Source organism: Biomphalaria glabrata, chromosome 17, assembly GCF_947242115.1.
Source record: "Biomphalaria glabrata chromosome 17, xgBioGlab47.1, whole genome shotgun sequence".
Taxonomy (NCBI): Eukaryota; Metazoa; Mollusca; class Gastropoda; family Planorbidae; genus Biomphalaria; species Biomphalaria glabrata.
In genome coordinates, this window is record NC_074727.1 from 15833559 (window position 1) to 15861356 (window position 27798).

Genomic DNA, 27798 nt, shown 5'->3' on the forward strand with positions numbered 1-27798 from the left:
TCAGCGGGATAAGACGGGACCAATATAAATAAATCCTAGTGCAAAGATATTAACAGAGAAAACGTAATCTATTTCATGTCAAGACAGATTTGGATTTATAGAAAAATGTTAAATACTGTGACCTAATTAGTCTCTGTGATTTTCATTATTACATCACCAACAAGTCAGTTGAAATTCTGCAACTAACAGTGTGCGTGTGTGTGTTTTCTGTTTTCTCCTCTTTTTATTGAAATGGCGGCTAAAGGATTAAAGGTTATTTTTATCATTATTAACATTTTGTTACTGGTGAGTATATATTATAATATTTTTTTCTTTTAATTAAGCTTTCGTCTTTGATACAAGATGCTGGCCAATAATTTGGATTTTTTTCTTAATTCTCAAGTGTAAACATTGTTTTCATTTAACTTAAGTTTCCTCATATGGATACATTATTTTTAAAAAAATCCCAATTTAGGTGACTTTATTTTTAAAAATTATTACAAGAACAAGTCTTAGTATTTGCATGCCCTATGGGCCTAAATGTACATTGTGTTGGCTACTCAATAGTTAATAGGTCATGTTCTTATATGTGGCAACCCCTTCTCCCCCTGAATGGCACATATGTCTATATTTATATTTAAAAAATTAAATTTAAAGAAGATTGACCAAAAAAAAAATAATATTCACGTTTCCCTTGTATAAAAAATGTAATGTTTAATTTCCTTTCTCTTTAAATTTTTTTTTTTAATTTTATCCTACCTCGGTGGTGTTTTTCTTTCTACTTCTTCACATCTGTAGGCTTCATACGGTTGTTAATGTTACTGGTCTTTATCTTATTTTATTTGTTGTGTTTTGAAAAGTCCTCGAAGATTTCCCTACCTTGCCGACCCTAAACTCAAAGACATCTACCGGTATTTCACTTTCCCAAGCAGTAGCGGGAAGCCCATGTGGGAATCAAGGCTTTACTAAATATCTGAAATAGTGCAGAGAGGTTAGTGTTAGAGTGATGAAAATAATGGCACCTTTAAATATAAATTATTAGATTATTATTGAGAGGTTGGAGAACCGCCCACTTTTCGTGTTAAAAGTAATTTTTAGAAATAGGGCTGTTATATATAGTGTTTAAACCTGTGTTTCTCAAAAAAAACAAACAAAAAAAAAACGTTTTCCTCGGAACCCTAGTGTTCCGCGAGGTCTGAATAGGTGTTCCGCGAACTACTGGAATAACTAACTAGTAGACCATATAAGTGTTCCGCTAAATACTCCGAATGTGCGAAGTGTTCCGTTAAGGAAAAAGTTTGGGAAACATTGGTTTAAACGATAAAAATAATAAAACCTTTATATTTAATTTATTAGGTTATAATTGAGGGAAAACGGTGAAAACAGGGGGGGGGGCATTGTTTAATTCAAACAAGTTGTTAATATTGCGAAAACGATTAAAACAAGCGGTGGGGACAAAAAAAAATACGGGCGCCTTTGAATGAACTGTAACCTTTCACCTTCACCTATCCCTTGGCCTGTTGGACCTTTGGCATCACACAAGATCTGTTGACCGCCTATCTCCATTCCTCTGTGACATTTACTTCATTTGTTTAAAACATATTAAGATAGTGAACAGTAATGTTTACTCAAGATTTATTTACAGCAGGCATTTCCTATAGTTTGTTTCCATTTTTTGCGAGCAAACTGATTAATATTGACTAACTATTGTAATTGTTGTTGTATAAGATAGGTAAATAAGTAAATAAAATATAGTTGAAATACAAATAAATAATATCAACATTTTGAAATACAAAAAAAAAACAACAACAGGCGTCATCATCGGGATGGGATAGAGAAACTCAAATAATTGAGTCCCAATAAGAGCATGACACAGTGTTTTAATAGAGGGATGAAATGAAAAATGTAAAAAAAAAAAAATCCTTTAAAAACAAACAAACTCCGCACTTACTACTATATCTCTCAATATTATAGAAGTTATTTTTTTTATATTCGATATCATACAAAATAATTAATTTACAATAATTAATTGGTGAATTGTTTGTTGTTGTTGTTTTTATTAATGTTTTGTTTTGTTAGGTACAATAAATAATTGTTTAAAGTTTCAACTTGATCCTAGGTTTTGTGACGAAAACGTACATATTTAGCGGTACCTGTGATTACAGAAGGATTAATTTCCCTTGTTGGTATCAAACAAAATACTTAATTAAAGTAATTAATTGACTAATTGGTAATTTTTTGTTTATTCATGTCAAAGTATCATTGTGCAAAGTTTCAACTTGATCCGAGAATGGGTGTGTGAGAAATAAAGTGTACAAAAATTTAACAGACAGACCAACAGAGTGAGTAGATATAAGCTTTGTAATAAAAACTGGATGGCTCCCTATCGTCTAGTATGCGCTCTGGACTGTCGTCTCGATTGTCTCTGGTTCGAACCTTTCACGCCACCGTCCACCACCGTCCTGAGAGAGGTTAAGGCTAGGATGTAATCATCTTCTGAAGTTCTGAAGGAACATTCGATATCTTTAAAAAAAAAAAAAAAAAAAAAAAAAAAAAAAAAAAAGCTAAGACGATTTTTGAACAAATATAACAAATATAAAAAATACTTAAAAAAAACAAAGCTTATATTAAGCATAGTTATTACAATTAGTCTGGATCATTATGTAATAAAATTGTAAAAGATCTATATATTGGCCTCCTTCAGTCGTAGAACGACTATGGTTCATCTCGAACACTTTTTCATGTGGTTGTGTAGCCCTATTTTGGAGAGACACTCCCGTCCTCAAATAGTGCAGGTCAAGGTGGCATTCGCTTTGGTGGTAGAGGAGCTGGCCATTTTCCGTGTGGCACGCTTTTCTTCAAGAGCTGAGGCCCATGTTTTCTCGCTGTCCATAGCTTTCTTAGTCACCGTCTCTCTTCAACTAGATCTAGACTAACAATAAAAAAGCACTAATAAAAATGACCTGAATTAGAACTCATGGCCAAGACCTCTCAGGCTTCTCAAGCCAACACGTAACCACTCTGCAACTGGAGAGCTTATGAACATGGAAGATTGTATAGTTCTCTTATTGTTTCTATAGTTTCGTCCTATTTTTGATGTTGTGTTCACTAAGACTCAGACGACGATCTATAAAGGGGACTAATTCAGCTTATACCACCACTTCGGTCAAGCACAATTTCTTTCCCTTGTTTGAGATATCAAACAAAATAATTAATTACCAATAGCTAAATAACTTATTGGTTAAATTTTTTTAATGGATTCTTGTGATGTCAGGTAAAAGAAATAATTGTGCAAAACTTTAGCTTGATCCGAGATTGAGTGTGGGAGAAATAAAGTACATAAACTTTTGGTAACCCGACGAAATAGCGCGGACCAAAAAGCGCCGACAAAATAGCGCGAAATTTCCCGACAAAATAGCCCAAGACAAAATAGGGCGGACTAATATATGATGTGTATAAAAGTACCTGGTTTTAGTAAGTGAAGGTCCTGGGAAGAATTATTTTGTTTAGGTCGCTTCAATATTAATAGATCTAAAAGTATGGCATATTTGCAGAGAAACAGAGTACTTTAAAATCCTATCTTACTCTCCTTTTTCACCAATGTTTAAAATGCATAACTTGCAAAAATATGATTTTGAAATGTGGTGACCCCATTCAAAGGTTAGGTATATGATGATGTGTGTGTTATATATGTGTGTTATAGCATAATCAGAAATCTTGATTATCTGCGGCATCTCTCTTTGATAAAATCAGGGCGTCTCTTACCGCAGCATTGGCAAACTTAGGTGTGTCAGGATTAGTTAAGCTGGCGATAACTTATCTCGCGAGATGTTTGCTTAATCTCATTTGTTCCACCTGACGATGTAAATACTGCCTTCGAAGAACTAAATGATGCTCGGCCTGATGTTGTAGGGAGTTTGTGTGAATATTGGGAAGACAACTATATTGGTCGCAGCCCGCAGCTATAGTGCCTATATAGGGAAACAAGCCACTGATAGAGTTTCTACCTGACACTGCACATAATTTAACTTTGTGAAAGTGTGTGTGTGTGTGTAAATCTGAAAACTAGGGAAGTATCTTTGCGTGTTTTTAAAGTACATATTTGGACTATAAATAAATGCTATATTTTGAAAATATTCATTTTAGCTTACTATAATTCTTTCATAATGTTTGCATATTTATATTTTAAGCTATCCAAAGTCTTTCCCGCAAAATGCCTGAAAAATAATAACATTAAAATAAAAATTGGCTCTATTCATATTTTATGATATCTAAAGTATTTCTTGCAAAATGACTGAAACATATTTTTTCCGCGCTATTTTGTCGGATAACCCAAACTTTTTACCAGACAGACAGACATAATGAGTTGTTATAAGCTTTGTAAAAAAGGATGAAGATATGTCTTTTATCTACCCTCTCCTCCCCCCACCCCCATTTTCTTTGCATAAAAAATACATTAAAGTAAATATGACTCATTTACCACTGTTCCTTTTTATGGAGTGTGCGGCGTCTTTGGTCGATTATTTAAAGTACTTTTTATGTTTGCATGTTTTAAACTCCTCAACTTTACTTTTTTTAAATTTTAATTAATGCGCATACATGATTTTCATTATTGAAGGTGTATAAATAAAAGCCAAGACTGTAGATTTATAAGGAACGTCTAGACATGTCTGTTTATTACGGTCCTAGTTATATATAGTCATACATGAAGCAAACATAGCCAGAGAAAAGCCGCGCGGTGTTTTCATACCTCATTAAGTTGGCGGTATGCCAGATTGTACACTTCAGTGGGAGTAAGACCTTAACACACATTTGCATTTTTTAAACCTATTACAAAGGTGCCCTGTAGAAGAGCCGAACTACAAAACGAAAACTGAGAATCAAGAAAGTTTTGGGACCGCTTCTGTAACCAACTGGGGGAGTTGTAAGACATGAGAATAGTTGCCTTCCTGTAATAAGTTAAGCTCTATTAAAAGTACCATAAACTTAGCAGCACCAAAATTAGCAAGTGGATTGTAATCCGTAGATCTAGTTTGGCATAAAAATATAAAAAAAAGGCTAGGCATGAACATGAAATAAATGTCTCAGCAGCCAAGAGCTTTAATTGCATTCGTCCACTTTATAATATTGATTGAACGAACGCTCTGTTTGTGGAAATAGACGAAAGATTTATCTTTGAGTTGGGTAAAATTGGGGTTCTTAATGGAAATTTGGTGTGTTTTTTTTGTCAGTGCATGAGTGTCAAAAGTTTGTGTGAACTTTTGTTTTGTTTTGCCCCGTACAATTTTTTAGGTACACTTCATAGTCAGAGTAACTAAAGTCAGGTAAAAAATACAATGGTAAGAACCTTAATAGACTTCACTAGAATAAGATGACATGATGTTTAGACACTTTCCTCACAGATCTCTAGTCGTGCTTGTTAATTAAAGACTAACACTCTACTGAGACTTTGGTTTTCCTGTCTGATTCAGGGAACCCGTTCCATGCTCTATTGGCACTATGGAAAAAGGGGGCAATTGTCATACGTTTGAGTCACCTGAAAAGTTGGAAGGGAACAATAAAAAGAAACTGCTTCTCCCGTCCCCATGGAAACTTCGTCACCGACGTGGATAAAAACAAAAGTGGAAAGGAAACATTTATTGCAAGTACCATTTCAAACCTTGCAATCTATACGGCTAATATAATATCTGCTTCTATGGCCGACGGTTAACCAGAATGTTATGTGGCTAGCCCAACGACCAACGCCTATACTTTTCTCAACTAATGTCAGTTACCCATTTGAGCTGGGTAGTCTCAGTAGCGTCTTAAAAATTCCGAAATTCGGTTCGGAATCCAAGCGCTCTGCCACTCAATCACCACTCTTCGACTTTCCTTATTGAAACTTTGCATAATGTGTAGCGCTATATGAAGGAGTCAATTTGTTTATTGCCCTTTGTTGTTTTATGTGTTTCTGCAGATGTTTGGGGCCACTTTGATTGGGCTTGGAGCTTGGGTCATCGTAGACCAAGATGGATTAGTACAGTTAGCCAAAGTTGGTCATGAGGGGACCTACGAAAACTTCTCTAAACCAGGTAAGAATATCGGGTATTAACACTATGTAATAGATTGCCACTCCGCTTAACAAACGTTCCACATATCACGGCATAACCATCGAAGCAGCCAATCGCGAAAAGAAAAAAAAAAAAAATGACAACGTTTGATTCTTTAGCAAAAAAAAAAAAAGCGTATTGTTTTAGCGTAAGTTATAAGCTTCCACTAACCAAATGTCGGTGTCAAAAAAAAAATGCGTATTGTTTTAGCGTAAGTTATAAGCTTCCACTAACCAAAGGTCGATGTCAAAAAAAAAAAAAAGGCAAAGCTCATATTTAAGGCAAAGCTCATATTTACCAATGGGAAAGATTTGCATTTCCAGAGTCCCACTTCCTCCAAAAACAAAAAAAGGAGGAAAGAGGAGCTTTTTCATGGTCACAGTTTCGTCCGAGAGATTCATGCGACTGTGACGACGAAATAGGCTGCAAGATCTCTCAGTCACTTTCATCTTTCTTCGCGTTCAATGTGAGCCAATCAGCGAATTGAAACTTCAGTGTTTCTTAAAGATAGTATCAACTCACCAGTGGAACAAGATGGCCACGACGAGGTGGACGAGATTAGCTTTTTTTTTTTTACATTCCACACGTTGAATAAATATTGTCGCCCATCCGAGGTCTTACTGAGATTAGTTTATTTTGCGGGATGTACTTATGTGCTGTCGATAATAATATCAAAACTTCATTCATACATTTACACACACACACAACTCACAGAATAGCTTTTTCAATCAGAACGTTTTCGAATTTTAGAATTTCAATCTTCTGAATAGTGGTGTGTTATATAAAGAAAAAGAAAAACATTTTTAGTTTATATTCAGTAGTCTGTATTCAGAAACATGACTATATTTTAGGATGTGGTAATCTGTATATAGGCTTTTAATTCTCTTCGTGGCCCAACCATAAGAAACACCACGATGAAAAAGTCATAGAAAGATAACTCTATTTCTGCAAGTCGTATTAGAGTTACCCAACGTAACTTTCGTGATGGAAGGGGTGCGTAAGCTACGCCGCGGGTTCAATATATTTCTATTCATTTAGAATTTATTTGATAGGTTTATAGAAGTGCGAACACACTGAATGTTGCCAGGAAGGTGAGTAGATAAAGATTTGACTGGTACCTAATGCTTTGTCCGTCTGTCTCCAGGAATATTAGATGTAATGTCTGGCATCGCTGTTGTGGAAGGCAGTTTGACAGTTCTCTTGACCATTCTGGGCTTCTGTGGTCTTGGTAAAAAATCCAAGTGCTACCTTGCTTTGGTTAGTGAATGTTTTCTTGTTATACACTTGTTTTCATACTTTTGGATAATGGCAATGTCTGTAGATCTTGATAAATCTGATGCCTCACTGTTTAAATCTATTCCGTAAAAGGGCGTTTTTTTTTAAGGCATTAACAAACCAGAGGACTGAAAGGGCCCTAACTGCCTTTTTTTGTGTGTCTACACCTTGCCTGTTTATAGATGGAACATAATGAAAAAATAAACATTCCACGTCCACAAACTTTCTCCTGTCTGGATGCGAAATTAGACCGCTGAATTGAGAGTACATATTCTGACTTGTTTTAAAAGAAAAAGAAACTGATATTTTTTGTTTATATTTTGAAAGAAAAAAAAACTTTATAAACTTATAATTTAAACTTATACAAGCTAAGTGCTTTTTTGTGTTGGATTGCCTAACTTTTAACTACTAATAAATTAATAATAAACGTTAAAATACAAGAAAATTAATATTTTTGCCTACATTGAAAAAGGTGCCGGTACGCCATATTGGTACGTACCGTCACAAGAAAAAAAAGCACTGTTAATAAGCTTATATAAATTTAGTACTCCATGAGACTACAAAGACAAAGGCACATTCCTCGTTCCATATGCTAGGACAAATTTGTACAAATACTCCTTCTTCCCTAGTGCTATTAGAGCATGGAATGGGTTGCCTGAGCTAGCCAGGAAAACCAGTGACTTGGCAGAATTTAGGTCTTTGGTTTATATGCATGACTGAATGCATTACGCGTAGGACGTAATCATCTTCTTTTTTTGAAGTAACGTCTGTATTATCGTATTATCTAAGATAAGATAAGATAAGCTTTGGTGGTGTTGTGGATATATTTGTTATTTTAAATATTTTTTTTTGTTATTTATATATCTGACGTCTCGATAAAGTTGTCGGCCGATTCATTTCTCTCTGATCTACATCACATTCAGTGTGTCTGGAAGGAGAATGGCTAATAAGGGGGCGGTACCTGCGTGAGGTTTCCTCTTCCAAACACTATTGTCACATTGAGTTTAATTTCTTAAAAAATCCTTAAAAGCAATAGACACAGACACACACACGCACACAGAAGATTCCTCTTGGCGAAAGTGTTCGTAAAAATGGGCGTTAGCTCAAAAAATTGCAGTGGTAGCTAAACAAAACAATTTATAATTTATATCGTAGCAGCCCTAAAAAAAAAAAAAAACAATAACAAACTATTCATTCTAAAATACATGTACAAATTAGCTGAACTTTATGAGAGTCAAGTTATGGGAAGTGGGCGGAGGAAAGGATAGGTAAGGCCACCGTAAGGCTATAAACAATAAGAGGTAGTGTTTTTTTTTACCTATCCCATAATCCACCTCTTAAAAAAACATCACATTACAAAAAATAGTTTTGATGCATGACATGAATGTTTTCGACTCCTGAGATTTCCCCATGAACTGGCACGAACAGATATCACAATAGACATCGTTTTTGTCAGTGCTTATAGGGGAAATAATCTTTTAATGTGATTACTATATCAATGAAAATACTAAGTGGCAAATACTTTTAGGTCTTTCAACTTGAATTGCCTCATAGAACCACTGTTTGCATTTACACATTGCCTTACTTAGGCAGAGGTTCTCCACTTTTAATATAAACATATTTCTTTTATTTTATTTTAGATTTAAAAAAAATAACCAAAAAAATTAAACACTTTTTTGATTGGCTTTATATTTGTACCTTTGTCTATCTTAGCAAGGTCATTTTCGGTTCCAAGAGTAATCGAACCCCCCCCCCCCTCATATGTATACATGTTAAGGAACAAAACGGAAGCCTTTAAATACTCCCACTCCACCCCCCTCACCAATACCATTTTTCTTAAATAGTTCATTCATGTACATTAGCTACATTAGATAGTCGCTGTTTCATTTCGCCACACCCATTTTGTTCACTATACACCGAGCATTCATACGACTGTTAAACGGAATGTCATAAATAGGAGGCCCTGTTATTTGACCCTAAAGCAGTGTTTCTCAAACTGTGTGCCGCGGCACACCGAAGATTTGCAGGTGTGCCACGGGAGTTTTCAGAACGCCACACGTGCAGCGTTACACAGGTCTGCCTACTATTAAATGTTTATTTTACATTGCGACGACATCCCCACTTGCAACGACCAGTAATAGTAGTGGATCGCTCCATAGTGACGGAAAGGGGTGTTAGCTCTTCAGGTTATGGAATTGTCCACTATACATATATCATTATAATGACTCAAATGTAGGCCGCCTTAGCAGACGCACAGCAGTTCTTGAATTGGTAACGATAATAATAAGCGATGTGTTTCGTGTAAATTGTTTAGGTGTATGCTGATAATAACAAATTATTACTAAGCCTTATTCATTGTTATCCATGGAGAAATACGTTAGTAAGAATGAAACTGCGGAAGTGTTCAATGAAAAGCAAGGAACCAAACGAAGGTACAAAGAAGATTACATTGGATATGGTTTCATATCTTCTGGACCTGAAGATGCTGCATTGCCATTCTGTCTGATCTGCAATGCAATTCTGTCGAATAAGGCGCTTGTTTCAAGCAAATTGAAGAGACACTTGGAAACAAAACATCCAGCTGTAAAAGCGCAACCGAAGAAATACTTCGAAAACATCAGGGCTTAACAAAATAGACAAGCTTAGAAACTTACGAACTACCTAAAGCTGCCAGAAAAGGGATTAATAGCAAGTTATAAGGTTGCTCAGTTATTAGTAAAACGCAAGAAAGCACACACAGAGGCTGAATCAGTCATTGGACCAGCTTTAGCAATAGTTGTTGAAACTATCTTTGGACCAGATGCCGCCAAAAAAAGTTTAAAAAGTTCCTTTTTCAAATGGTACTATCTTGCGCAAAATTGAAGACTTATCGTCAGATTTACAAGTTCAAATCTGCGAACACTTTGACGTGACTGACGATGAAGTGTCTCTGCTGTGGTCTCTTCAAGTTGATGAATCCACTAATGTTAGTGGCAAAGCCCAGCTGCTAGCTTTTATTCGGTTCATAAAGGATGAAAAATGTGTCAACGAATTCTTATTTTGCAAAGACTTACCAACTACGACCAAAGGCGAAGATATTTTTAAGTGGTGAACGAAAACATTTTGCTATTCAAAGTACAGTGGAGAAAAACTTTGTAAGCGTTTGCACCGTTGGCTGTCCTTCCATGCAGGGAAATAGAAAGGGATTCGTCACTCTTGTGCGTCAAGAAAATCCAAATGTATTAGTTGTTCACTGCATGATCCACAGAGAAGCTCTTGCCTTCAAGTCTTTGCCGAAAGATTTGATGTCTGTTCTGGATCAAGTGATTGAAGTTGTAAACTTCCTCAAATCTCGACCGCTTGTATCCCGACTTTTCTCCGGGCTTTGTGAAGCAATGGATTCAGACTACAAATGTCTCCAGTATTACACCAACATTTGTTGGCTCTCCAGGGAAAAATTGTTAAAGCGTGTCATCCAACTCAAGGCTGAGCTGGTTTCATTCTTGGAGGCTGAAAAAAAAGACTTTGGATTTTCTATTCATGACCTGATCTGGTGGGTTAAGGTGACATTTCTCTCTGATTTATTTGACAAATTAAATTCATTGAATTTAAGTCTTCAAGGACCATCGGAAACCATCATCATTGCATCCTCAAAACTGAAGTCATTTGGTGAAAAGTTGTCTTTGTGGCAAAGTAAGATCAAGAAAGGACTGCTTTCCTACTTACAACGAATGTGCTTCAAATAAAGAAATCACCCCCGAAATTCTGGACACTTTGAAACACCTGCAGTCAATATTGCAGCATTACTTTCCAACAGTTGGAAGTAATGAATATGAATGGGTCAGCTATCCATTTGGAAACAATGAAGCTACAAATCTTACAACTGAAGAAGAAGAGCAGCTCATTGATTTAAAAAACGATGCAGTTCTTAAGTCAAATTTTGCCGAGAAAGCTTGGATGTGATTTGGATTTCAATCAACATGTTATATCCTGCAATCAGTTTAAAAGCAATCAAAATAATTCTTCCATTTGCATCTTCATGGTTTTACGAGTTTGGATTTTCAGCACTGACTGAAATCAAATCTAAGAAAAGAGAGACTTCTTACAATAGTCGATGACATGCGAGTTTGTTTGTCGACTTTGGAGCCTCAAAAAACAGGCACACCCTTTACATTAAATGTAATACTTAAAAACACGTAAAATCTTTTTTTCTTTTTATTATAAAACAACTGTTGCTCTTCGTGGTGTGCCGCGAAATTTTTGTAGTTTGTTTACTGTGCCGGCAGCCAAAAAAGTTTGAGAAACACTGCCCTAAAGTCTGCCGCACTGTAGAGCAAGCGTAGTATAAAGTCACGAAATGTAATCCTTGGAAAGGTGTCACAGCACTATTCTACTAGCGGAGGTGGAAAAAAGAGATGGGAGTTATAAACAGGGTGCATCTAATAAATTAATACAAAAGAAGGATGGCCTGTACTTTAGTAAGAAAGTAGCCCACAATGGTAACGTTTTTTTTTTAAATAATGAAATATAACCTTTCAACTTCTGTTAGAAAGAATGGGAATTAAACAATGTACTTTCAGGCCTTATAGATAAACTAACATTAGCACCTTTGCTTAGTTTTACCTTTTTTGTGCATCCTTTAATCATAAGGCAAGCAATATACGTTATTATACACAGCAAACATGTGTCTAGACGGTCAGTTTTAGGCCTGGCGGAGTATAACATGCATAGTCCGAAGGCCTCAATTGAATGCCCCATTTCCGATTCCATATTTATTTTGGTTTTCTGTCTTCTAAATATAAGGGAATATCAACTTGGTTTTATTCATTGTAATCGTTTATTTGATCCCTTTTGACTGTAGAGAAATTACATTGCTACAAAGTATCATTCCGTGCTCTCTCTCTCTCTCTTTCTCTCTATCCAGAAATAAAAAAAGAAATAGACTCTAGATCTATCTTTTTGATGCAATTTGGATACGCTATTTATTTATTTATTCTAGAGCGCGACTAAAAGGAAGCGGAAATGACTTAAAGCAAATTAAAAGTAAATGGACTCAGGGAAAAAGAATTCGATTTAAAACTATGGAATTTGTTTGCTATTTCTATTTCTTTCTTTCACACGTTTTTCTTCCCACTTCCCATCCTCAGATCAAGTTGACATTTTTGCACAATGACTTATTGTCGTTGACGACACATGAATCAATCAAAAAGTGAGAGGCATACTGGGTGCGAGAATAATATTTTGTGTTTATTTAAATACAACTTAGCCTAATGAAGGTCTCTTTTTCTTTGAATTTTATTGTTTAAGATTTAGAAAATTAGGGTTTGGGGAACAGAGGGTAAAGCCTTCAGGACAGAAGACTCAAAAGTAAAGTAGCAATTATACATAAAACACTGAACCATAATCTTCAAATACAAAAACAAAATTTAATAAAATACTCTGAAAGACACAAAGACAAAGGCACATTCCTCGTCCCATATGCTAGGACAAATTTTTACAAATACTCCTTCTTCCCTAGTGCTATTAGAGCATGGAATGGGTTGCCTGAGCTAGCCAGGAAAACCAGTGACTTGGGAGAGTTTAAGTCATTGGTTAATATGCATGACTAAATGCATGACGCGTAGGACGTAATCATCTTCTTTTTTGAAGTAACGTCTGTATTATATAAGATAAGATAAGAAAAAAAACTAATATAGAGCATAAATATAAAGTCTGACAGGCATCATCAGGTGCCCCAAAAGCTGTTGACAAAAATATTTTTGTGTGTGTATGCCACAGTTCTTAAGAAATAAAGGGCGTACTTTCTCTGTGTGTGTGATATTTGTAGATATCTAATATGTGTGTTGACTTCTATCAAACGTAAACACATGAGCGATTGCATCTCATAATTTTAGTCTCGTCAGAGCACTGGCGGATCCAGAGGGGGGGGGGGCGGACGAATTTTAGTATAGAAGTCACACAATTTGTATACGAATTTATTACTTATGTTAATAATATATACTAATTATTTATATTTCAAACTATTTTTAGATTATTTCGCCCACCGATTAGGTGGGGTCGGGAGGGGGCGGTAGCATCAATCCGCCACCCCCCCCAACCATAAACTTTTGAGTGGGGGGGGGCGGTCCAATTTATTTGTAGAAATCACAGCTTGCCAAAAGAATCAATTAAATATCTATATGATTAAAACTTGTTATTAATATTTTAACCGATCTTTATATTATGTCGTTCCCCTGTTGTCCGATTGGTGTGTGTGGGGGGGAGGGGGCGAAACCTCTACTGCCCTTCCCACCTAAACCCTTTGAGTAGGGGGGGCGGTCCTACTTTTATGTAGAAATCATAGTTTGTGAGCAAGATTAGTTGCATTGATATATAAATTTGATATTATGTCGCTCTCCTTCAGGTATCTTGGCCGATTCGATGGGGTAAAGGGGGGGGGCGATTGCATGTACTGCCCTCCCCGCTCTAGCCCTCTGAGTGGGGGGGGGGCGGTCATATTTTTATGGAGGAATCATAGTTTGTGAACAAAAATAGTTGAATTTCTATATAATTGATATGTGAAACCATTTGTATATTATGTCGCACCACACTCTAATCTCATTTTTTTTTTATTAGTAAATATAAAAGGAAAAAGGTGGAAGGGGCGATACATGCCATCTCCTTTCCCTCATCGGACGAAGCAATAATTTTTCTTTTTGTATTATAGTTAAGAAATTACAAAATGTAAAAAAAAAACAGCCACTAATATAATTTATATATGCTATAAATTAAATTCTCGTATCGAGTGGCCCCACCCTTATTCTTTAATGCCAAATGCAATCATTAGCAGAAATTATAAAAAGGAGCGAGGATAAATCGTTTTCATTCTACCGCCCCTCCCATTTCCAGACAGAGTTTATGTAATTTCACATGAATTTATCATAATTATTTTAAGAAAGACTTTGCTTTGGAAAAGTTAGAATTCAAACACAAATTTTCAGTATAAGAGTCACGATTGAGATGAGTAGCCTTTTTTCCAACCTCTACTCAATCTAATATTTTTCTAGTTAAATTTGGGACTATAACTCACAATTTATGCTTAAATTTTATTGAATATTATTTATCGAATTTTTTTTTCGGCGGCGATCCTCAAAGCCTTAATCTAAATATGTGGGGTATCTGATCTTTTCAAGGAACAAATCGGTTTTATTTGCAATGTATTAAGGGCGTATACATTCAAATTAGAATATTTTTCAAGCACAACATTATTCAAAAAGTCCTTTTTTAATAGGATGAATAATGAGCTTTAGGTAAGGAGAATGCGTTTCTTCAGTGAAGAATGCAAGAAAATGCTTTTAGCTTCAGGGCTTCGCCCCGAAAATCACTGATGAATAGTGAGCTGTAGTTGTCAGGAGCAGGCGTTTCTGCAGTGAAAAATGCAAGAAAACGCTTTTTGGCGTCGGGGCTTCGCCCCGAACTCCACTGATTAATAATGAGCTGTAGATGTCAGGAGAACGCGTTTCTTCAGTGAAGAATGCATGAAAACGCTTTATGCGTCGGGGCTACGCCCCATAACTCACTGATGAATAGTGAGCTGTAGATGTCAGGAGCAGGCGTTTCTGCAGTGAAAAATGCAAGAAAACGCTTTTTGGCGTCGGGGCTTCGCCCCGAAGTCCACTGATGGATAAAGAGCTGTAGATGTCAGGAGAATGCGTTTCTGCAGTGAAGAATGCATGAAAATACCGAGAAATACTGCTTATTTATTCTTATATATGCATATATATGTGTGTGTGTGTGTGCTGTACGCACGTTTATGTATAGGGTTAGGGTTTACTTGGCGTTAGGGTTAGGGTTTGGAAAAAAATCGCCCCCCCCCCCCCCACTCCAAAGTTCTGGATCCGCTAGTGCGTCAGAGGGCGTGGTGATAGGCGATAAGAAGAGATTTTTTTTTACCCTCTTTATAGAGATAAAAGCATATTTCATTTGCAAACCTTTTACACTGCTGTTTGTTGTTTTTATTTATTTTTTTAAAAGAAAATCGACTTAGGATCAATTAGTACAAAAATGTATTTTATTTCCATATTTCTACTATATCAATGAATTATTTTCCATATTTCTACTATATCAATGAATTATCAATCAAATGCCTTGTATTCATACCACATATCATGTACTGGGCCTAATCCTGCCTCTAATTCAAAACATCATGCAATGAGTTTTGACAGTTTAAATGCCGAAAAGGTTTCAACAATATTGGGTAACAAGTCATTGTTTAGGAGATCTGATTTTAAAATAGCTTCCTCATATTGTAGTTTAGTCGACAGAGTATTTGTAAATAGTAGAACACATTAGAATGTATGGCAGAGGCACATAGTGAGTCATATTGGTATAATAGGCTGTTGGTGATAAAAGAATCTCCACTATGGGGGCTAACCTTAGGTGCAAGGCCGGCGGACTCCGCTGTTCGCCACCCCCAAAGGCTACCCCTGCTTTCTCTCTCTCTCTCTCTTTTCTCTCTCTTTTATTTCACTTGTCTTTTTGATACGGTCGACCGAGTTCTTTTAGTACTAGACAAGTCAATGTGTGGTCCTGCTAACGTTACTAAATTTTGACAGGCCTAGTTCTGGATCGATTTGATTTTAATAGAAACGCCAAGTTCTGCAAACTCCTAGTTGACTAAAGTGCATTCTTCCATGCTGAACTTAATTATTTTTTATCAACCGCTACATATGTTGTTTTTTATTTCAAAATGGTGTCACTGACCCTTATTTTGACAGATTTCTTTTAAAATATTTTGCCCTACAACTGAATGCGCTGTTGTTTGAGTATAGAGTCTAAAGGTATACAACTGGTTAAAGGCATAAACATATTTTAAATCTTTCTCTCCGTTATTATTTTTCCACGTTTCACCCAGGAATTCTTCATTTTACTAATTACTATCTCACTCCCCTGTTATGATTAAGCTCCAATAGCTTTGTTGTTTGATGTCAGAAAATGTTGTATTTGGTATAGAATTAAAGGGAAATGCATGCTCTTTTTTTATAACACAAAGTTAAGTTTATAAAAATAAACATTAATTTTACTCAATGATGTCAAATCAACGATGGTATCGTCGATTCGGAGAGAAAGAGTTAGAAATGAAATATGACTCTTGATGTTTTTAAAAGCATACTTACATAAATTAGTATTAGTAAATTAGTATTGCCTATTTTTATTTTTTCAGTACTCTGGTATACTAATCGCCTTAATCCTGCTTCAGATTGCGCTCATAGCATTAGCGGGTGTGCTTAAAGATCGGGTAAGTCATTAGAAGTAACCTATCCATAAAGTTGGATACAAAAGAGGTTCAATAAACAACAACGTCTTTAAAAGGCCTATGTATACAACACAATTCAAAATATAATGGATCTAATCTGAGATGTTTAGTTCAATTAGGTCCTCTCTATCCACCATCATCTATTATTTTAAGTTTTACTAGATAATTGATGTTTCTTTTTTTTTTTTTTTTTGGGGGGGGGGGGGAGGAAAATACAAAAAAGGCAACACACACACACACACAAAATAAAAGCAGCAACAAAACAAAAACAGACGTCTTTTAAAAGCCTATGTTTACAACGAATTCAAAATATTTAGGCTGAGATGTTTGTTTGTAAAATGTTCCACATGTCTCGAAGAGACGAATTATATTCTACTTCCTTGTCCAAATCGCCCGCAGGCAGCGGGAAAAGTATGAACCCGGGACCATCGAGACGACCAAACGACAGTCCATTGCGCATAGAGCAGTACCATGCAGATGGTGTCTAAGTCCCATATCCCTTAGGCATTGCGCATAGAGCAGTACCATGCAGATGGTGTCTAAGTCCTATATCCCTGAGGCATTGCGCATAGAGCAGTACCATGCAGATGGTGTCTAAGTCCTATATCCCTGAGGCATTGCGCATAGAGCAGTACCATGCAGATGGTGTCTAAGTCCTATATCCCTGAGGCATTGCGCATAGAGCAGTACCATGCAGATGAAATCTAAGTCCTATATCCCTTAGGCATTGCGCATAGAGCAGTACCATGCAGATGGTGTCTAAGTCCTATATCCCTTAGGCCCCCTTTACCACCATCCCCTGTTGTTTTATGTTTTAGTAGATAATTGGAGGTTACGTTATTTTGGGAAAAGAACATACAAAAAGGAAAAACAAAAGTTAGTTGTGTAGGGGCGGTAAAACTCTTTCCATGAATTTTTTTATTGTTATCATTTGTGTGTAAATGTGTATGTGTCAATGTATCTTTGTGAAAGGGAGATAAAATACAATGAAAAAAACGGTAAGTGGGAACAAAACTAAATCCCTTTGTAAAGATGTGTGAGTTTCTTGTAGTGAAAACCGCTCGTTTGTGGTCACGAGATCAACAAATAGATGGCCACGGAGTTCTGTCTTCCCTATTAAAACTAGAACAACAAAAGCAACCAATAAAATCTCCTTGTTGAGGTCACACACCCCCCTCCCATGCTTCTCATACTCATCCATTCTTTTCTTTAGTCTTCGACTCCTATCACTTTCTAAGGGAGAAGTCACCGAAACACGGCCAGACAAATGATAGACAAATAATAGACAAATGATAGACAAATGATAGACAAATGATAGACAAATGATAGACAAATGATAGACAAATGATAGACAAATGATAGACAAATGATAGGCTTCTAGTCACTTTTGTTGATTTAAGAATGACGTTTGTAACAGTAGCTTTCTAAGTGACGTTGAGAAAATAACTAACTGTATTAACTAGCGGTATTCAGTGTTACCTGGGCTCCTCTGTGTCATTGAAACTTGAAGGCACAGTCTGACAATAAGAACTGGAGTCAATATGTACATAGCAATACATGTACAAAAAATACGAACTGGAGTCAATATGTACATAGCAATAGGCCTACATGTACAAAAAATAAGAACTGGAGTCAATATGTACATAGCAATACATGTACACAAAATACACTGCACTTATGTCACTTCCTACTATGTGCCCTTACATTTAATTCTTTTTCGACTGGTTACAAGTTAAAGTGTCTAAACATTCAATGCTTGTGTGTCTTCTTTAACGTAATAAAAAGCCTATTCACTGTTTCATATTAAGAAAGAAATGTTTTCTTATAAGTTTTTTCTTGTTGCACAAATTTAATTTTCGAAAATGTTTATATGTGACCATTGTGTGGAAGCGTGGTCGAGAGGCTAAGTGCGCTTAAACTTGGCTTGGCTACCTATGAAGGGGGTTCGAGGTTCGAAGGCAGCACGGAAAAACCTTCTCCACAAATGAGATTGGACCAAAGCGCATGCTATAAGCATGAAAGTAGCGCTATATAAAAGACATAATTTATTTTTAGTATGGATTTTGTGAGGGAATGTGAAGATCTATATGCTGCTTCTATTTGCCTCTATATCGTTATTGTTTTAAGTAGTAGGCCTGATGAGGAAGTAGACAAAATGAATTTCCCTTTGTTTGGAACAACACAATTAAACTTATCTTATAATGATGTGTAGTTTTCATAAATATATTTATAAATACGCCTGGATATCAACTTTATATTTTATCAATGGTAAAATTTTATCGGCTTCTGAGTCATAATCAGATGCATCTATTTCTAAGCGGTTGGATGTTTCTCAAGGGAGAGAACAACAATAATGCAGACCTATAAATATAATATATAGGCTGTGAACAATATATCTTCAAGGGAGAGAACAACTATACATTAACAAAGAAAACAACCACACATACACATGGGATGCTACAAATGTGTAAGAAAAATAAATTTAAAATCTTTCACTTAACGCTTTCTTTTTTCCTTTCCTACAAGCCATGGGTACAGGTATGTTAACCCCCTTCGAACCATGAATGCTACGCCACTGTCGGAACTTCGTAGCGCTATCTCGTCCTTGATACACATCCGGAGATTCATATCACCTTTATAATAGAAAGTAAACATCGATAAAATGGCACAAAAAGGCGTATCGTATCACTATATCCACATGGGCCCTTGACGTGCCTACTAGCAATAGCAATGTTTGATATTTGCTTTTCTAAATCTCATTCCTTTCTCAGCAGGTCAATTATTTCTCTCTATTCAAACATAGGCCTAGACATAGACGTAGATACAGTATGGAGAGATGAATTATTAAAATGAAACGACACAATACTAGACTAGGCTTTTCATAACATTTGCATAAGTTATTCAGTCTAAGCAGTCTGAAGTTTATTTGTGATAAAGGCTCTTTTTTTATAAGATGAATAAACATAAAAACTGGCTACACACAAGCAAACAAAAATTTTCAGAACTCCCATAATATACCCGAACATGTATAGGCCTATAATTCATCCACAAATGCCTTGAAATACCTAGAATCAAAAGGCTCACAGACATATTAAAACAGACTATCTACATTCTCACATTAATACTCAGAGACACATTTAAAGACATTAAAACATTTAAGGTCACGGCTAGTCACCGAAGAAGACTTTCAATATTTCAACTCACATAATCATTAAAGCATCCCCAGTATCGAAATAGAACACCCACAGTCACATTAAAGTGCATCAAGTCTCAAAATTCAGTATTACATCGACACACAATGAGAAACGTATAGGCAGTGTTGTTGGTTTTTTGTGACGGTACGCACCGGTGCGGCGAACCGGCACCTTTAACAATGTTGGGAACAAATCCATCGCTGAGTACCGGCACCTATTTATTTGTTTACAAACAAAGCACTGCCTATAGGTATTGAAACAACTGCAAGCCAAATGTAGACAACCAAATACCCACATTTAGACTTTTAGGCTACCAGATACACCACGACAGAAGCAATACATGTAAACATGGATATAATGTGAATATACGAATACCTTTTAATATTATTTATTTGTTAATTCAGCTTAAAGATATTTCTTAATCGTTGAGTGCCTACAACCAGGCAAGAATTAAAATTCATTACTCTACCTACACGGGAAATAGGCCTACCTAGGCTTAATCGCCAGTAACAAAAGGCTTCCTAGTCAAGTAGGCACCTACTGTGACCTGGAGTGTTAAATTAGAACTAGATCTATGTCGGGATTGAGACCCGGTTTGCTTTAGAAGTTCCAGTCTTTGTATTGACCAAGATCAAATAGTCTCAAGCTTTTCAACACGTAAACATTGGTTTCACCGTTGGAAACGTGCCAAGTGAACAGCTCGTTTCATTCTTTGACACTCATGAAACACTTTTCTTTTTCAAAAGAGCGGCGCCATCAATGCAAGTTTAGTACACAAATGGCTATAAAAAAATATCGAGATCTGTATACACATAGATCTAACTTACATCAAAAAAAAATAGGAATACTATTTTCTTAAAGACTTATTTTTTTTGAACTATTATTTTCACGTTTGGATATGGTCTAAATCTGGATCATATTTATTTTGTTTGACCTCGTCAAAAACCGTCCATTGTAATTGTCTTTCTAAAGGCGGGAGATTTACTTGGGCACGAGCAGGCAATGCAGGCAGACTTAACGCACAGTGCCAGATTTTAGTAGGTATTCTTCTTCTTGGTCGTTCTCATTTTTCATGTCGGAGGGTTCAGGTCAGTAATCCTATGTCTGAGACTAACTGCGCAGTGGTTTCCAGATCTGGCAGTTCTACATATAGTTTTTCTTCTATAGGAGGATTTTGAGGCCAGAGTCTTGTTCGGGTCTCTTGATAGAGAATGCAGCTTTCAAACACATTGTTAAGGTGATGCTCCACAAAGGCAGGTTTCGCTAGTCCTGACTTTGAGCTTCCAGAACATAAGTTGTCTCATTCTGTTTTGAGGAGAGGAGAAGCTGGGCAGGATCTTAGTGGAGGCAACTGCCTTTTGAAAACGTCTATATATAGACACACAGTTTTTGTACACTAAATAATAGTAATAAATGACAACTTGTATTATAATAATAGTTGAACTACAAGAGTTTACACACATGAACTGCTCGTATATCTTTGAATTAAGATTTTAGACCGCACTTGTAATAAGAATTAAGAATTGTTGCTTTCCCCATACTGGATAAACAGCTATCCAGCCTTCATTTGAAATTGGTTTTTAACGACGCTGCCTCTATGTTGAATGGCTTGGTCTGCAAATCTTTTTTAGCCATGATGAATGTTCTCTCTCTCTCTCTCTCTTACCCATACACCCCCCCCCCCTTATTAATACACATTAACTACAGAACAATAAATATTATGTATAATCAGTTGGTTTACGCGTCAATGTTGCCACAGACATGAAGGTTTTTTTTTTTCTTTTTAAACAATATCTCTTCTAGAAGCTTCGAGTTTCTACACAGAAGAGTAAATAATCTAAGAGGAAATCATTTGTTTCCTACCAGAGAATTCGAGAAATTTCTATTTCTGAGTTTAAGAACTCAGAGAAATCGGAGTCCATTAAGTTCGTAGGTATCAAGCTTTATAATAAGTCTACATTTGTGATATTTCATTAAATTTAAATTCTTAAGTCTATTAGTACTTGATATTGGTTTTTTTTTTTTACTGCTGTTACTGAAAATCGCCCCACCTCTCCCCCCCCCCCTTCTTCCTTTTACAACAGTCGCGAAGTCGCAGAGTTACAGGTTAAGAAACATTGCGCTTGAAGATACCCTTGGCTAAAGAACTGTGACTTGTGGATGTCTTACAAATCCCAAAATCCCGTCGCCCTACAATATTTACTTAGAGAAACTGCTAGCTTAATTCAAGGGAGCTCAACCCCCTTCCGACCTGAGGGACATCCTAATTTCCGACAGAAATGTCTCGGGCTGCAACACCGCAAAAAAATCTCTGGGACTTCATTTTGTAGGCCTACTTGGGCCGAAGTTTTGAAGGGTCGGATAGCTTCACGTGCCGAAAGTGTCCCTCGGGTAGACATCACTGGACTATGTAACTATCTAGATTCTTTTAACGCTCAGGTCAATCAAAACCTGCGCAAGGCACTGAAGGAAGTCATCAAGACTGAATATGAAGGCTTTGTGGAGTCTGAGAGCAAGTTTTCAAGATCTCTAGACATCGCTCAAGTGATGGTTGGTACCTTGTGTCGTTGGAAGCATTAAGAATAGTACATAATTCTGAAGTATATACATGTAAATCAATTCGATTCGGTAAGATGTTCAGATTATAGTTTTTACGCTGCAATTTTGAATGTTCATGATTCCACAGATTTTTAATTATGGAAATGTGTTGGCGTGAGTTGCTAAGATGTAAGCAGTGTTAAATATTGTATTCAAAAGCCAAAGTACGGTGTTCAGGTGTTAAGCACGGTGTTCAAGAGTTAAAGCGCGCTGTCTTTTCAGTTCTTTTTTTTTTGTTTTTTGTTTAAGGTTTAAGCTTACCGCATTCTTTAGCTTACATGCTTTTCATTAAAAAGAAAAAAAGACCTTGACTATTTGTCCTGAACATATCCTTGTGTTAATCTTATCGTTTAAGTTAATTTAAGATTCAAGCTGTAGACCCTACGAGTTTTTGTTGGCTTGTAGCTCCAGGCAGCGAGGCCAACGTACTAACTCTTGTAGGCATCTAGATATATTTTCAAAAAAATCTTGAAAAGCTCTTCGCTAATTTAAATAAAAATTTTACTGATGTCCACAAAGTGCGTAATTCATTCTCTGTGTTTTATTTTCAGTTTGAATGTTGTGGCTTAGACAGCTACCTAGAGTTTAACAGCACTGCAATGAAATGGACAGACAGGACGTCTAATCAGGTACACCAAACTGTGGATAACTGATATTTTCAACACGACGCTTGCAGGAAATAGAGTTACCTACCTTTCCATTAAAAAAAAAAGGGGGGGGGGGCTAATTGGTATCACTGTAAATCGCCGCTTTAAAAAAAGAAAACTAAATATATCAATATTTAACATTATTTAACAATAAGGTAGTGCACATTACCAAAAATAATTTCGATCAATAATTTAGAAATGCTAATGACCTCGCTTTGTCACATTGACGTAGTTTATGGTACCAATGTTTCTTTCAATGTCTAGATCCCCAAGACGTGCTGTAAGCTGGACAAGGACGCCTACCTGGAAGAAGAACAATACATCTTTGTAAATCGAAACTGCGCCAGACTTCCAACGCCCGATATTAGTAACATTGGCAAAGTAAGTGTATTACAGATAGGCCTAGTTTAAACAAAAGTGATAGACTCTATACAGATTTTCCACCTCATCACCACCTCATTAAACAAAACTTACCACATTTGGGTCACATCGAGTCTGATTTCCCTCTGCTCCATGCGGTCAAGATGATAGTCTACCTCCATTCGCAACCCTTCTCTAATTACTAGCACTGCTATAAGGCAGTGGGGGCACGGTGGCTGGGTGGTTAAGCGCTCGGCTTCTGAGCCTGAGGTCCTGGGTTCGAATCTCGGTGAAGGCTGGGATTTCGAATATCAGGATGTTTAGGGCGTCCCTGAGTGCACCCAACTCTAATGGGTACCTGACTTTAGTTGGGGAAAGTAAAGGTGGTTGGACGTTGTGCTGGCCACATGACACCCACTCGTTAACCGTTGGCCATAGAAACAGTCTAACAGATGACCTTATCATTATCTGCCCCATAGATCGCAAGGTCTGAAAGGGAAACTTTACTTTTTACTATAAGGCAGTAAAACACGGTCCACCTGCTCTTGGCGGGAAAAGAAACATTACCTTCCACCACCGATGCTTAAGGTGGATTTGGAAAATAAGGTGGCAAGATAAAATTACATACAAGGAAGTCTTTCAAAGAGCAGGGTGCCTAGACATTCCCATTGGCAGTTGTCGCCTTGGCTGGCTTGGTGTTGTTACCTGTTGTTGACTCGTAGCACCAAACTGTTGGTAGTCAACTCAACCGTTGTTTGCGTAATGCATCTTAGCTGATAAAACTTCAAATAATTTGAATAATTTCCTTTTGTGAACACAAATAAAAAGAACTTTATTTATATAGACAAAATCAACTTGTGATAAATGAAATAAATGTAGTAGACTTTAGTAATATCTTTTAACAAAATCTAACTCACTACAATAACACAACCTTTCAATCTCACGTTCTGTAGTCGTCTCCCCTATCTAAGATCAAGTGACGACAATGCCACCTATGTTGCATCATTCACAACCAATCACTAATCTCTTCCCATCGTCACCATAGAAAGACACAGACACTCCATAACACTTGGATATGAACACCAAATGCCACTGGGTCGATCTCCACAGGACATATAACTTAGAGATCTAATGCAGGTCAGGAGATGTGCAGGTCAGGAGAGTTGCAGGTCAGGAGAGTTACAGGTCGTCCCCTTTAAGATACACTGATGTATAAAAGCGTGATGGGAACCAATTCAAGACTGACACCAACAATTGGGATTGGGGGGGGGGGAGCACAGCATAGGGCCATATGCCATTATGGAGGGCAAGCATAAAGCATCTGTCCTGAATTGTAGACAGTGAAAACGCCAGCAATAGGAAAAATGTTGTTTTTTAGAAGCTTATGGTCGTAAATGTGTTGGCCTCTTTAGTCATACAAGTACTTGCAAGAGGTGAAGATGGTCTCTCGTGACATAAAATGAAAGGCTTAACCTAAACCCCGAACTACCCTGCCAGGATTTAACACTTACTTTAGCGTATAATATTAACAAATTATGCATTGCCTTAAGCTCTTGCTTGTCTGGCGACTAGACCGCACCAGATGGAGAAAGACAGTGACCAAGAAAGCTATGGACAGTGAAAGAACATGGGTCTCAGCTCAAGAAGAAAATCGTACAATACACAAAAAAAAATGGCCAGCTCCTCTACCGCCGAAGCAAAAGCCACCTCGATCTGTGATATTTGTGGACGGGAGTGTCTCTCCAAAATAGGGCTCCACAGCCACATGAGGAAGTGTGCGAGATGAACCATAGTCGTTCTACGACTGAAGGAGGCCAACAATGTGTGGCGAAGATAAGCTCGGATATGATTCTTTTTTAAATTCTAAACTAAATAAAAGAATACCAATGTAAAATATTTTAGATGTTACATTTGTTCTATATTGTCCATAGGCGTGCTATAATGATATAGAGACTTGGATAATTAATAGAATCGTGGTCACTCTTGCTCTGACAGTCGCATTCACAACATTCCAGGTAAGCCTTTGCTCTCTTCAGTTATAAATAGGAACCAAGCCCTGTTCTCATTTTAACTTGATTTAAATCTTGTAAAACCCAGTAGAAGCAAAAGGTTTACAACTTCCCCCTCACTTGGGGTAGGATTCCTTATCTTGTAGCAAGTCTCACAATGAATGACCGTTTGTTTCGTCTGCCCCCCCCCCCAATCTTTATTCTTCTTCGAGGAATCCAACTTAATTCTTGCTTGTTTCCTTATTTGCTGATTTGCTTTTGGTATGTCATATCCTTCTCCACTTTAGTGGGTTGACCCAAATTAGCTGCCTGGTCGTGCGGTTTGTGCGCTGGACTGTCGTTCGGATTTATAGACGGTCGAGGGTTCAAACCCTGCCCGCTCCCATCCCCCGTCGTCCAGCGGGAGGTTTGGACTAGGAAGTAAACTATCTTCAACTCTTAAGGAACATCCGAAATATGTAAAACATTTTACAAACAAAAATTTTTTTTAAACAAATTAACTTGGAGAAGGCGTCATTTGAGCCGAAACTGTTTTAGCAAGTTATACTTACAAACAATGGACTTCCTTTTAATTCATTATGGTCGTAGATTATAGTACATTTTGGTGTTATCGTGAATACGATGTATAAGACAAATTTCCTTACGGATAATAAAGATTATTATTATTATTATTATACAACTTTTTTTTTTGTACTTTAAATATCACATTTAAGCTTCCAGTTGCTATATTTAAGTCATTGTCCGTTTCTTATTTCAGATTTTAGGAACGATCTTTGCGTTCTGTTTGCTACATGCCTTCAGGAAAAAGAGTCTTGTATAGCATCAAAACAGCAATCGACATGTTTAAAGATCTAGTATTATTTGTACAGCCTCGTGTGTAAGCCTACATCTCATAGCAATGGTTTCCCTACCCACCACAATGTGTTCCATTGTTCTTTTTTTTAGTCTCCACCTTCCTCCCACACATTACTCCTGATACATTTTCCATTGCTGTGCTGAAGATGCAGCCGTCGCTTATTTGCAATCACGTAACATGTTGACATTGACCTTGTGTTGTATTTCATATTTCCATTTTCGTTTATTCATGATTTTCATTCAGCACTTATTATGAACTCTATTTAATAGCAAGGATAAGAGGACTTTCTTCTCGAGAATTCTCAAAATGGAACTTTGATGTCTCCCTGGTTAAGCGACATCATCACCATTAACAATCGAACTAGACATTTTGAGGAGCACTGAAATATGCGCCAGTTTCGGACTCAGAATAAACAGGTTCTGGACCGATCACCCTAAATGAAGACATCGAGTGCCGAAATTAGAATGCAATATAGGCCTATGTGATGGTGTCTGTCCTATTTGGCCTTTAAAAATGATGGTTGTATTTCATTTAGGTGTACTGAATGAGACTTGTTAATTATTTTTGTGTGTGTATTTTGGTAGCTACTGTAAAACATTAATCACTGTCATCCTTCAAGATACAGTGGAGGGAGCACAAAGAAAGGGTCGTCTAAGGAAAAGCTGGCTGGACCGTCCTTTCTCTTGATATCTTGCTAAGAACAGCAGATGACCGACCGATGAACTGTCCCAGCACTCCTATGCCTACAGTAGAAGGATTCGGTTGCGCAAACTGTCCCAGCACTCCTACGACAAAAGTGGAAGGATTCGGTTGCGCAAACTGTCTCAGAATTCCTACGACAAAAGTGGAAGGATTCGGTTGCGCAAACTGTCTCAGAATTCCTACGACAAAAGTGGAAGGATTCGGTTGCGCAAACTGTCTCAGAATTCCTACGACAAAAGTGGAAGGATTTGGTTGCGCAAACTGTCCCAGCACTCCTACGACAAAAGTGGAAGGATTCGGTTGCGCAAACTGTCCCAGCACTCCTACGACAAAAGTGGAAGGATTCGGTTGCGCAAACTGTCTCAGAATTCCTACGACAAAAGTGGAAGGATTCGGTTGCGCAAACTGTCCCAGCACTCCTACGACAAAAGTGGAAGGATTCGGTTGCGCAAACTGTCCCAGCACTCCTACGACAAAAGTGGAAGGATTCGGTTGCGCAAACTGTCTCAGAATTCCTACGACAAAAGTGGAAGGATTCGGTTGCGCAAACTGTCTCAGAATTCCTACGACAAAAGTGGAAGGATTCGGTTGCGCAAACTGTCTCAGAATTCCTACGACAAAAGTGGAACGATTTGGTTAAACGAACTGTCCTAGCACTCCTACGACAAAAGTGGAAGGATTCGGTTGCGCAAACTGTCTCAGAATTCCTACGACAAAAGTGGAAGGATTCGGTTGCGCAAACTGTCTCAGAATTCCTACGACAAAAGTGGAAGGATTCGGTTGCGCAAACTGTCTCAGAATTCCTACGACAAAAG

At 37.1% G+C, this 27798-nt stretch overlaps 1 protein-coding gene across 1 annotated transcript; it reads left to right on the top strand.

Moving 5' to 3' along the window:
- LOC106069047 (tetraspanin-8-like) lies at positions 1-27023 on the top strand. Its single transcript, XM_056015346.1, has 9 exons — positions 1-285; positions 5936-6050; positions 7213-7325; positions 16525-16599; positions 22251-22361; positions 22961-23038; positions 23321-23437; positions 25348-25431; positions 26183-27023. The coding sequence occupies exons 1-9, from the start codon at positions 232-234 to the stop codon at positions 26243-26245; spliced, it is 810 nt and encodes a 269-aa protein (XP_055871321.1). The 5' UTR covers positions 1-231; the 3' UTR covers positions 26246-27023.
- Positions 27024-27798: the final 775 nt, after the last annotated feature.